Here is a 13,568-nt window from a genome sequence, read left to right as displayed (position 1 = left end):
CACTTGCCACACACACTGAAGTTATCTGAGTTTTTGCTTCAAAGAAGGAAATACAAGTTGATGTGTCACAAGCAAAATAAGGAACCCAACCATCTAATTCATTTCGTCAGTCATAATTAAAAAGCTTCATCACAGCTTCCAAAATACAGTGGTTTCCAGAAGCTAGATTCTTTGCCCCAACCCATTTCCTATATATATATATATATATTTATACTGTATATTTAAAAACATATTCTCTTCAGAACAAATGCATTAATTACAAGAAGCAACATTGTGGCTTTTCACTTTGCATAGGGCTTTATGATGGTTATTAAGTGCGACTTCAAGTACAAATTACATGGGCCTCTCCCATCCTCAATGAAAGCAAGTTCTATGGATGTGGAAAGGTGGGGAAAAGTCATACGGCACACTGAGGTAATACAGAGTCTTTACGCAGATAAATCCATTTTTTAAATGGCTTGTGTTTTACCATTTACTCATAAATGTGGCTAGAAAGCAGTTCTGCTGTAAAACCAAGACTTGTATCCCTTAGAAAACCACACTGAAGAAACGAAACTCGTCAGTGTTCTCTGCCACGTTGCACTCACAATCAAGCCTTCAAAATAGTAAAAAGCTATAACAGGTTCTAATAAGACATCCAGAGACTATGCTGTGTTTTTCCAACCAGTACATCAACAGCAAGTTTGACAAGTCGAACCAATCTCCTGCCTGCTGAAGAATCTCTCAGCTGCTGTAAGAATATTTCAGTCTGGCAGTAAGAAGCAGCCAGTCATGGCTGGGTAGCATAAGAAATGTCAGTTATTGCTCTCTCTGCAATTCAAAGTACTGGGTGTATTTTGTTTTAAGCAGGTAAGTTCCTGACTCTTACCCTCTGCCTTCAAACTTTCAGCAACTGCCACTTCTGTATTGAATTCAAGTCCAAGTCTATCCAGACAACTGTAAAGCAAAACTGGCAAGAACTAGAAGAGGTATTTCCGGCAAGACTCTGTGCCACATTTACACTCAATGCGCATCCGCTTCTTTGGAGAGCCAGCCAGGCCTCCAACTAGGCCAAAATTAGAGTCCATCCTTGTGCTTTCTGCATTTACTGGGTCCACTGTGGGAGAGATAGGGAAGGTGGGAAATCAGCACTGGAACCAGAATATCTTCCATCATAGCAGACCTGTCACTGAATTTTATCTAGCGAATGCACCCTGTCCACAACAAGGCTACATACTGGCCAAAAGGCTAAACTCATAAAAGTTCCCTGTTCCTTTAAGCTCCTACCTATCACACAATTAAAAAGAAAAGATATCAGAATTATCTTAGAATACTGTTGCTATGCTTTATTTGAAATTCGAGGAAATCTAACCAGAATTTTTTAATGGTTCAAAAGATGATCTTCATTCTTAATCCCTGCCTCCCAAAATGAACAGGTCTCAATGCCCACCTAAATTTCTCAAGCACTCCCCTTCTTACCTTGCATGTTGTAGTCAAAGGTGAGTTCCTCACCAACACGGATAGGTCGAGTAGCAAAGAAGGCAATGCGTGGCAGCCTCTCATCCAAATTTTCAATGAAGACATTGTAAACCTGTAGGTTAGGGTTACACTGGAAGCAGAAAACAGGAGTAAGAGGGAAGTAAGACAAGCTCTACATTAAAAGTTATGTTAAAGACATGGCTCCCTCCCCACTGTGATCTACCCCACTCACACTATGGTTGACAAAATGTGAAATGTTGCCATAGTATGCGGCATCCACTGTGTATACATCTTCTACGTAATCAAGGTCAAAGAGGTATGTGGCACCCTGTCGATCATAGATCTGACCCCGTCGTTCAGCCTCCTCTGATGTGATTATCTGGGAGAGATGCAAAAAACAGTAAGCACTGCAAAAATGGGGCTACTGCATCTTTCTTAGTAATCTATTGAAAATATTCATCCAGATCTCACTTGTTCCCTAATTTCTGCCATCTCTATGCTGGGTAACCTTCTACACATGCTTAGTCTCACTTTTGGTTATCAGTTTAAATCAAAGTTCTAAGTTCTCAGAGAAGATATGATCATGGATAGAAAACCTTCTAAAGTCATTCCCATCATGGTACATTAATTTGCCAAAATGTTTTTCTTCCATGAATCTTTGATGTTCAAGATACTGAAAGTTGACTGCCTAATTATTTCAGTAAAGACTTAAAATCTTGACCACCCTTTATGGTATCTTCACCCATCTAAGCCTCTCTGTGACACAGGTATCCAGTAGGTGGCTCCAAAATGCCTCATTTCTGCAGCAAAACTCATTCTACAGGCTCTACTACCCACATGTTTAAGAGTATCAGGTAGGAATCATACAATTATGGCCTTCTTGCTAATCAGCTGCATTCAGTGCTGTTTGTGTGCAAGTAGAATAGACTTCCACTCATGCAACAAGGCTCCCACTGGCCTCACAGTCCTCAAAATCTGCTCCTGAGAGTTCCTCAGTCCTCTGGAGCATATTTGAGGGCATGCAGGGCAGAGAAGAGAAGACCATAGAAGTCTGGTCACACAATATCAGAAATTTTATAAATAAACACTGGGCAGAATCTATTTCCCAGTTTGATAAAATAAACCTTGAGGGGACTTATATGTAATTGCAATGATATACACACATGCATATTCACAAACCCAATATAGCAGCCCATAGTCCCCTGGTTGATGAATCACTAAATCTGTGGTGTCAATATGTCATAGGATGATTTACTGAGCAAAATAATGTTGATGTTCTTAGCTTTTGGCACTATTCCCCAAAACTATTTAAATTGTATAAAAGATCTCTCACTTTAAAATGAGATACAGTGGTACCTCAGCTTAAGTACATAATTTGTTCTGGAGGTCCGTTCTTAACCTGAAACTGTTCTTAACCTGAAGCACCACTTAAGCTAATGGGGCCTCCTGCTGCCGCTGTGCCGCCAGAGCACGATTTCTGTTCTCATCCTGAAGCAAAGTTCTTAACCCGAGGTACCATTTCTGGGTTAGCAGAGTCTGTAACCTGAAGGGTATGTAACCCGAGGTACCACTGTACAGTTTAGGACAAGGGCAGGGCTGACAGGGACACAACTAAGATTTTAAGAAAATTTACTGGTTACATCAGATGAATGTTCAAGTTTGAGTGTCAACCACAATATCTATACAGTAAATGTTCCTTTCTTCCTGAATTTGTCCATCTACTTGTCCCACTTGAATTAGCAAGACCTACAGAAACCACCCACAGCCTTCCAGAGGCCAGTAATGTAGAGATGGACATTGCACAACTTTCCCAGAGCCCAGTAAAATAGAGATCATCATACGTGGGAAGGGGGGTTATTCCAGGGATCTTCCTGATTTCATGCAATGTTGCCTTTTGTGAGCGGACCTCAGGAATGTAACTCCTGTGTAAGTTTTGGGCCTACTGCATTTAAACTCCACAACTTTCATGTTTGAGAACCCCTCAGAATTCAGGGGTCAGCAAATTTTTTCATCAGGGGGCTGGTCCACTGTCCCTCAGACCTTGTGGTGGGCCAGACTATATTTGGGGGGGAATGAACGAATTCCTATGCCCCACAAACAACCCAGAGATGCATTTTAAATAAAAGGACACATTCTACTCATGTAAAAACACACTGATTCCCAAACCGTCCGCAGGCCGGATTTAGAAGGCAATTGGGCCAGATCCGGCCCCCGGGCCTTAGTTTGCCTACCCATGCCTCAGATGGATCAGTCACAAAGAGCCTCACTATCCTTGTAATGTAACTGATATCCCCCTGTTCCCTGATCAAAGCAAATCTTGTCAACTGACCATATAAAGATAAATTTTATCACTTTGGAAAGTAAGTGCAAATATAACCGCTCCATCTTAGACTGGAGCCCATGCAGTATAGCCGTCTATTTAATAATGCCCAGTTTGACTGGAATATTTCAAGTTCCTATCCTTGTCGTGTGTAAATATGCATAATACCTAGCCCTTTTAGAATTTTGGTGAAGAGTTGCTTCTGACTGACTGGAGCATTTCAGAAAATCAGAAAACATTACAGGCAGTTAAAATAAGTGATACCAGAGCAGAAAGAGAAAGAAAGAGAGAACGTAAGAGATATTTCCATTCTTTATAGTTTTAGGGGTTTTTTGTTTGGTGTTAGCAACAAGTGATATGGATTATATTTTGATAAAATGAAATGTTTGTTGTTTATTCCCAATATACTGTTATGTTTTATGTGTATTGTTTTTAATGTATTAACTGAATTATTATTATTATTATTATTATTATTATTATTATTATCAGACACTAATAAATCCGACTAAGTTTAATGGGGTTTACTCCTAGGTAAGTGGTTATGATTGAAACCTAAGTATCTCTGCCTCTTCGATGAGTCTGAAGTAAATATTTCTACCTGAAGCTCACTGCTGGAGCATGTCACGTACAAACATGGTGTTACTGCTTCACATCTTATAGAATGGAACAGGCCAACCCAACTTCAATTTTTCTTTCCTCCTGTACCCTGGATCACAGCTAAACTTCTGGTCCATGCCTGCTCATCCTACCTCTCCTACATACTCCATGACAAAGCTGTTCTTGCGGATCTTCTCCAGTGTGCGCACACCCCAGCCACGGCCATTATCTGTCCGGAAAATGCAAAGATCGTAACGAATGCCTTTCTGCACGACACGGTTAGAGCAGTCAATCCCACAGCTGCAGCGAGAATTGCACTCATAGATGGGCATGCCAGCCTTGATCTTCACTTGGCCAAACTCATTATACGCAAATTTATGGTGTGAAGCACCAGGACAACAACCTCCTGCTGCTTCTGAAAAACAGTCCAAGCACTCGCAACCCACAGCCACCTGGTTGAGAGTGATGCCCTCCCCGACCTTGTACTCATTAATGTAGACAAAGTCCCGGGGAGGCCCTTCCAAGTCCACCTCATTCTCTACCACAATGCATCCCTTGTGGTTGCGCTTGGCATTGAGTTCATATTCCCAATGCTGCAAAGCCCGCCGCTGTTTGGCCTTCTGCACTAGGTAGTTGGAGATGCCTTGGTCAAGCAAGCGTGTATTCTTTCTGAGCTTGCTTCCTCGTCGAATCAATGCCTGCTCTAGGTCCCGGTGGAACTGTTTGAGTATACTGATACAGCGCAGGTTCTTTCTGGGCTCCCAAGTGTTCTGTGACTCAGGGTAGCCCCGCCACTTCACCAGGTAGTATTCCTCATCCTGAGTAAAAGGTAACCATGCACAGTGTCAGCTTAAAACATGACAATTCTCTTCCCAGAACTGAAAACAAACCCCAGAAAATAAGCTCTCCCAATAACCCCTTCTCCTCTAACCTACTAAAACCCAGAGTAAAGGACAAAACCCAGGTATCTCATGCAAAATTAAGCAACTCTGCAACATTCTCTCTTAACAGCTTCAGTCTTGTAAACTATGGGCCACCAATCAAAGGAAAGGGAGATTATCTAGATCAGTAATGCCTGGCTAAAAGTATAAAGAGCAGAATGAGGGATGAAGGAGTCCCAACTAACACCAAATCTCAATGTACAAACACTTAACTGAGAGCTAGGGAAAACAGACGCAAGGTTGTATAAAAGGTGTTGCTAAAGTTGCAAGAGGGCCCAAGTAACTCACCCGAGCTTTCTTGTAGTCACAGAGATACTCTACTTCAAAATCACAGAGGTTTTTTCTGGTAATGCCCAAACCAGGGCAGCAAACTTTCTGCAAACGGCAGAGATCCTGGAGGTGGGACCAGGTTGATTTGCAACAAACAGTGCAGGCTATGGAAGATAAGGCAGATATACATTAGAATAACTGTATATTTTCCTTTAACAAAAAGTGGTAATATACTTTTCTGGCTAGCTCTATCATTGTTTTTAGGATCATAAGGAAAAGGGAAATCTCAGAATGTTAAGTCTTACACACATTTCTGATGTTTGCTGCCACAGAGGGCAAGAACTCTAAAATTTGTGCAATGCATCCTAGAAGGTACAGATTTAATTTCCCACCTCTGTTCCCATTCCAGTACTAAACATACCACATTCCAACCATAATTCCTTGCCTGTGTTTCACTTTCACATCTGAGGTTTCCTTGTTCTTTTGCAAACCTATTTGCATATAGTGATGAATCTTAAAACAGGTCGAAAGTTATCACATCATGTGACTACTCAATGTATTTAATTCAACTAAATGCCCTGAATACCAACCCACAGCAAAACATGGCAATGTAACACAAGACTTGTGCTGCAAGGCCTCATACATTTTTGTGATAGCTCTGTCATAATTCTTGCTCTCATCCCTATCTTCTAACAACCACTGAACAGACCTGTGTGCTAGTTGCTTATCCTTAGATAGCTAAGCAACATACTTACATAAAACTATGTCAAATGTTATGTCCCAAGCAAAACATTTTCTGTTTGGCAGCATTTCTAACCAGTTCAGGTCCCAAAGAGTAGGATTACTTCCCCATTTTACACAGAGGACTAAACATACAACTTTTCTAGGGAAATTACTAAAACACTTCACTGTTCTAAGAGTTAAAAACCTTCTTCTGGTCTCCAGCTTCTATTTGTTGATGGTCCATTTGCTGTCATTATTATTATTATAATTTATAAAGCATCAAAATTGCTAGGTGCTGTACAGAAATAACACAGCCCTTGCCTTCAGACTTACAATCTAAAAATAAACTTGACACACTGGGGGTGAGGGAATTATTTTTTTCTAATGAACAGTGGCATACCTGATTCTCCTCCACCTCCTCATTTAATTCCTACAACCCTGTGAAGTAGGTTAGGCTGACAGACAGTGACTGGCCCAGGGTCACCAAGTGAACTTCAGGGCCAAGTGAGGATTCAAACCCTGGTCTCCCAGAGTCCTAGTCTGACACTTTAGCCATTACACCACACTGACTCTGAAAGGAGAATCAAGCCAAGGTGAATAGGTATTAAAACATGCAAATGAGAGTTTTCAACCCACTTTCCCATGCAGTGTCTAGCTGATGGAAGAGTTCAAGAAGGTAGTAAAGTCAGAGAACCTTTTCCATGCAAAACAGATGCTCTACCATTAAACTACAGCCCTTCCCTCAAGTCCTCATTGTTTCTCTCTTCTTATTAGACCCAAGGTATCTTTAAATGGTGTTTCCGTGCGCTGCTCTCGTTCGCCAGAAGCGGCTTAGTCATGCTGGCCACATGACCCGGAAGCTGTACGCCGGCTCCCTTGGCCAATAAAGCAAGATGAGCGCCGCAACCCCAGAGTCGGCCACGACTGGACCTAATGGTCAGGGGTCCCTTTATCTTTACCATCTTTAACATAAATAAGCAATTCTCCCTTCTGTTCAAAATATGTTAAAAAACTCCTGGAAGGCACCATAGCTCAATGGCACAGCACCAGCTTTACATGCAGAAGATTCCATATTCAGTCCTTGCCTGGCACTTCCAGGTACAGCTGAACAAGTTCTCTATGTGAGACCCTGAAGAGCTACTGTCAATCTATATATAGGTAACACTGTTAGGGTAACCAGTGGTTGAACTCATAAGGCATCTTTGTATGTTCACGAAATCATTTCAGTGGATTTTCTTGGGGGCATTTGAGTATAAATTCCCCATTCTGGGGCTTTGATCAACAAAATCCAATGTGGACAGAAATTAAGATGCTTTGTAAAGTCTCTAGGAAACTAGTTTGTTCAAACAGCTTGCCTTTCACCTGCAGGATCTTTGTTCTTTTCAAGCCTATAAAGCTGATAGCACTAGATGCAAGGTGAACACCAAGTGGGTCAAAGATCCGGAGTTTTGTGATTAGCACACTGCCATCAGCCTCAAACCTTTGGCATCAGGCAGACTATAAAATATGATGCAACAAAAAAAGATTGCAAGGACAATCACAGTTGCATTTTGAAGAATTAATTGGTAGATGGAGGTTATCATAAACTTGCCATAAAATCCATTTATTTATTAGATTTATATACTGCCCATCATACGATCTTAGAGTGGTTCACAGGATAAAAACATGTAAATAACTAAAACAAAACAGCAAAACAATTACCCCCACTTCCCTACTGTACCCTGAAGGCAAGATTAACATAAGCATACTGAAGTGGAAGCAACATGAAGATCATTTCTTTCAGTAATCTCTCATTATGATGAGAGATCCCCCACTCACTATTCTGAACAACTTAAAAAAAAATGCAAGAGTGCACTGCACTAAGAACACATGTACAGTTTTACATAAATAGGTTACAGGGATTGCCAAATCAGAATTGTACTGTCATCTTAAATTTATGAGGAAGACCTACTTAGGGAACTAAAGTTCTTGTGAGTGTTTTAAGCAAACTGGGTTTTTACTTTTCCACCAAAAAGTGGGAGTATATATATGCAATCATTGCTGCAATTATTAAGAAAACCAGAGTAACCAATGCCTTTTCTCTGGCTTCTGGCCCATGTAAACTCTCTGAAGTTTCTCCGCCAGGTATCAAGATCACTGCTTCCTCCTGCTCCATGACAGGAAGGTATCGGGATGGGAGGGGGGGGCTTCAAAACTGCACACCCAGGGTAATGCCCCCCGAAACAAGGCCGGCCACTCTTAGCCCAGGGGTTTCACAGCTGCTTCCCCGTCTCCACCTGCTGCCAATCTCCCGACTTCCGCACACAAAGTTCGCCTAAGTGGCTGAGCTGGCTGTCTCTCTCAGGAGTCTGACAGGCCAAGGGTCCGAAAGCAAGGCAGCCTTTTGTCAGGAGCCCAACCTTGTGCCATTTCCTACCCCCCCGCCCCCCCCAAAAAGCAAACCCAAAACCGAGAGGCCTAAAGGAAACCTAAGCCTAAATGTTTAAAGGCGTTCAAGGCGGCAAGAGTTTTTCAGGGGCGGCAGAAGGAAGGAAGCACATGGCGAAAACACAGGGCGGGGAGCGGGACACCCACACCGACACCCACATATAGGAGGAGGGCGGTTGGCAGAAGCAAATGACGGGGGGGGGGGGACCGCAACGGGGTCAAAGCTCCTTTGCCCACGAAAGAGGAATAGGAGGGGCAGGCCGGCGTTTTGGTCCTGGGGGTCCTCTCAGCAAGCGAGACCCCCCACATTCCCCTCACGACTCCCGTTCCTCCTCTCCCCACGCGCGCCGCCTCCGCCTCCTTCCTCCTCCTTTCCCGCCCTCGGCGCGAGGCGGCCGCCCGACGGCCCCCGAGCCGCTTACGCCGCCTCTCGCGCGCTCCCCCCGCCCCCGTAACGGTCGCCCGCGGCCGCCTCAGAGCTCTGCAGGGCGGGTGAGGGGTGTGCCGGGGGGTCCCGTCCTCGCGCCGCCCCCTCGCCCCCCACCTCCGCGACCGAACGCCCGGCTGCCGAGCGCCGCTTCTGCCCGCGCGGTTCTCTCCATCGCCGGCGCCGCCTCACGCGCCCAGCCCGAAGCTGCGCCTCCTCTTATCTCGCTCGCTCTCGCCCGTTTTCCCTCTCACCTTTTAAATTTTCCGCCATCTTGCGCTTTTTTCTTTTTTTCCCCCCTTCCAACTCCGCTCCAGCCACTCACTGAGGCCGCCGGAAACTTTTTTCGTCTCTCGCGGGGAGCGCGAGAGGGTCGGAGCGGCGGAGGCGGCGCCAGAGAGTCGCAGGCGGCTCCTCGGAGCCATTCGCGCGCGGCCCAATGGCGAGCCCCGCTCAGCTCTGCGGGTCCCGCCCAGCGCCGCCCGCGACCAATGGCCGCTCGCCTCCTCGGCAACCTCAGTCGGCCTCGGAGTTAGTGGCCGCCTTGAGCCCCGTCAGGGAAAAGGCGGCGCGTCAGTAGGGACCGTCACTTGGGAAGACGGGCGGACTGATGCCCGTGTAAGCAAAGGTCACCAGTGTCGAAGCAGTGATTCTTCAACATCAACTTCGTTGGACTGGTCATGTTGCCTAATTGTCGTCTTCCAAAGCAACTCTTCTATTCCGAACTTAAAAATGGAAAGTGTAATGCTGGTGGTCAACAAAGGAAGTTTAAAGACTGTCTCAAGCATAGCTGTCAACTTTCAGATTTGAAAATAAGGGATCAGCAGCCTCACCTGTCCCTGAGACAGTCTATGGGATGTCTAACAATCCGGGATAGCAGCAGGAAACGGCGCTGGAATAAGGGAATTTCCCGCCAAAAAAGGAAAGGTTGACAGCTATGGTCTCAAGGCAAATCTAAAAAAATGTTCCAACAATTTGGAAACACTGTGAGCGCTCCAATTGGAGAACAGCCTTTACTAAAGGTGTCATGGGCATTGAAGACACTCGAACGCAGGACGCAAGGGAGAAATGTGCTAAGAGGAAGGCAGGCTTGGCAAACCCACACCGTGATCCAGCGGCGTAGCGTGGGTTGTCAGCACCCGGGGCAAGGCAAGTAATTTGCGCCCCCTCCTCACCTCCCTGAACAGAGCACAGCAACACACACCACACACACCTGCTCATCTAACGAAGGTCTTATTTTATGTAAACATTAAAAAAATGTTTCTGCAACTTCCCAATCGAACTGACTTCTATGGAATTCCTTCATCTTCTCCACCATCGGTAAAATACAGAGGGTAAACTGTACCTCATTTCTGCCCTTGTCCATCAGCCAGACACAAGGTTTTCTCTGGCTGGAGCAGAGAAAGTGGGAAAGGGTAGCATTATTTATTTCTCAGCAGCTAGCAACTTGCACATTTTAATCCACACTCCCAATAGGTATATTTTTTATATATAAATAAATCTGGGTCATATGGTGCCGAGTCCAGGCAATGGCCATGTTCCTAGGTAATACGGCAATGCTCCTATTTACTTATTTAACACACATAACTGGCTTTTTGTTGGAATACTACTGCCTCTTCACAAACGAAAGATGAAGCCGTTTCCTATAGAGAACACTATTCTACCTAAAAAGAGGATTTATAGAAACCATGGTTATTGATCCCTTCGGCAGCTTTAGGTCAGGAGATGTTGGCAGGATCTCGTAGGTACATCACACCAGTCCTTGGCCATTTGGGGTGTGGGAAGAAGCCACAGTTGCTCAACTATCTGTAATGCATTCCCATGCAGGTTTCCTCACATCTAAGTGCCACTGTGTTCAGTGAGTGTTTATGCCTAGTATCGCAACCACAACAGGCTTGCGAAACATTGCAGTTTGATTTCCCAATTCTTTCCCATCTCTTCGGGCATTTCTAAAAATCTGACTTCTCCCATCTTGGTCTCATGATTGCCCAGGGCCTGTATATAAATGCCTGGCAGTGAACCACCCTGCCATTAAACATTTTGCTCTTGAAGTGCTGTCAGTACTCAGCAGGACCATACTGTCCTCTTTGCCCTAATTTCACAGTGCCTACCTTTATCTGCTCTCTGTTCTGCCCCTACTGGCTGCTATCTGCAATATTGTGTGGCTATCTTTAGTATTTAGTCTGAGAGCTGCACATTCTCCTATCCTGAACTGCATGAGTGTGTTACTTAATGCTCACCAGGGTTTATCTAGATCAAGGGTGGCCAACTCCCAACAGACTGCGATCTACTCACAAAGTTAAAAACTGGCAGTGATCTACCCCCTTTTAGGGAGGGGGAAAGCCACGTTTTTGGGGGGTGCAAGGCAAAGATGTTGAGCTTTTTTTAGGGGAGCCAAACTTGTTGAGCTTCTTTGGGGGAGCCAGTGATCTACCAGTGATCTACCACAGATGTCCAGTGATCTACTGGTAACTCACGATATACCTGTTGGACGTGCCTGATCTAGATTCTAGAATGGGTACACCATACCTGCCACCAGATAGACCAAAATGGAAGTCTTGTAGTAAATTAGTCTTCTGTAAGATTGAGGCAAGTATCTTCAAAAGATACTTTTGAAGATAACGACCTTAAAAGATAATCATGCTTTACAATCTGAAATGCACAACCTATGTCTTCAAAAATAGTGCAGAGGAAAAACCAGTGATGGTGAAAACAAGGGCTACCTTCTGTACATTTGTCACAAATATAGTAATATATTTTGAATGCATTATAAACGTGCAACACCAGATGGCACCAGAGAGCAAAAGGGAATTTTTATGGAATTTTACATAGGCTTCTTGTTGTTGTTATGATTTAATTCCTGACTTATTTATAGCGTTTTTAACCTGTGTCTAGATCCATCCCAGCTCAGAGTCAGGCAACCATTTGGCTTCTTTAACAGGCTTGTTGCTGCAGAAGATACAGTTGCGTCTTCTGCAAAAGATCTGCTTTTCCCTGCTGTGGTATAATTAGGGTATGTTTTTTTAGCCGGAACTCAGTTCCAGTATCTCTCAGGTGGGTGCCATTGCCATTATAAGAGAACAAGAGAGGTGTTCGTGGTGAGTTCTAGCACCTATATTTCTAGAAAAATAGCACTGGGAATAATAATAATAATAATAATAATAATAATAATAATAATAATGGTGTCCTGCTTGCATCCAGGAAGGTGCTGCTGTTGCACCCTCAGTAATGTACTAAGATCCAGGATGTCAAGATTCCTGGCCACATGGTGTTCAACAATTATCCCCTCTCCCTGTGCAAATAGGGTTGTGGATTCCACATACTTGGGGGATATCCTGGGTTGTATCCAGCAATCCACAAACAGAACTCCACTTGCACAGCAGGGCTTCCTCTTCCTTCCCTCCGTGTGCCCCCAAAATCTGTTCCAGACGGCTCTCCAAGTCTCTGGAGCTGATTTTGTGAATGCACAGGAGGCTGCAGGGGAGAAGAAGAGAAAGTCTAGTGGAAAATGAACAGTAGTTACTACCCCAGGGTATACAGAAGTAACTAAGTTTCTGAAATGAAATAAAATTACATTTTAAAAACTTTAATGGAAACCTTTGACTTTACTTAGTTACTCTATTCATAGCTGTTGAGCCTGTAGAAAGAAAAAAGGATCTAAAGAAACAAGAAAGACTGTGGGCCAAACTAGACATAACACAATGTGCCACTTTAAAATATGTTACAGTTTTAAATATATATATATATTATAGGCACATAGGTGGGTGTCAGTTTTAATAGAAACTGCAGCACGGGGAGTGGAAGGAGATTTAACCCTTCTTTCCCTAGTTATAATCCTGACCAAATTTCCTCTTCATGATGCTATTAGCCCTAAAAGAATAAAGCTCACGTTGGCACCAAATTTATAATGTTCATATACTACCAGACAGCATTTCCCCACCCTGTTGCCACCACAGCACAATGTACTACTTTTATGTTTCACTAGCAACCCTCTAAATATGAGAATAATGAATCAGGAATAGAAAAAAAGTGTGTTTGACCTCAGAAGGTGAAAAGTACAGGAGGCTGAGGCTCAATGCCCCTTCAGACAACCTGTTTAGTGAACATTTATCTGTATTTGATTGCATAAAGCTTGATTATATCCTATCATTATTGAGCATTCATCTGGATTCATTTACAGAAAGTTTATACGTCTGCCCATTAGTCATATGTTCATCCCACATGTTTCTATGCATTTCACTATCACTTTCTGAACCACAAAAAGACTGATCCCCCCCCCAGTGGATTTGTTGGACTATGGTGACAGAGCTGTTTAATCCACTTTAATTATGCAAACTCAAAGTTCTGGTATGTGCTTGAATCCGTGGCCTCCGGAAGGCACCCTCAAAGGAAAGGATCCTGTGTC

The 13,568-nt window shown here is 43.8% G+C and overlaps 1 protein-coding gene across 1 annotated transcript; it reads right to left on the bottom strand.

Moving 5' to 3' along the window:
• Positions 1-278: 278 nt before the first annotated feature.
• Positions 279-9,563, bottom strand: SUV39H1 (SUV39H1 histone lysine methyltransferase). Its single transcript, XM_080988240.1, has 6 exons — positions 9,418-9,563; positions 5,605-5,750; positions 4,528-5,193; positions 1,691-1,837; positions 1,459-1,588; positions 279-1,096 (listed from the first exon to the last, which is right to left on the bottom strand). Exons 1-6 carry the CDS (start codon positions 9,434-9,436, stop codon positions 960-962), a joined length of 1,245 nt encoding a protein of 414 aa, XP_080844366.1. The 5' UTR covers positions 9,437-9,563; the 3' UTR covers positions 279-959.
• Between the last annotated feature and the right edge of the window lie 4,005 nt (positions 9,564-13,568).

Source organism: Podarcis pityusensis, assembly GCF_964106645.2.
Source record: "Podarcis pityusensis genome assembly, chromosome: 17".
NCBI classification, from domain to species: Eukaryota; Metazoa; Chordata; class Lepidosauria; order Squamata; family Lacertidae; genus Podarcis; species Podarcis pityusensis.
This window is presented reverse-complemented; position numbering and strand designations above follow the sequence as displayed.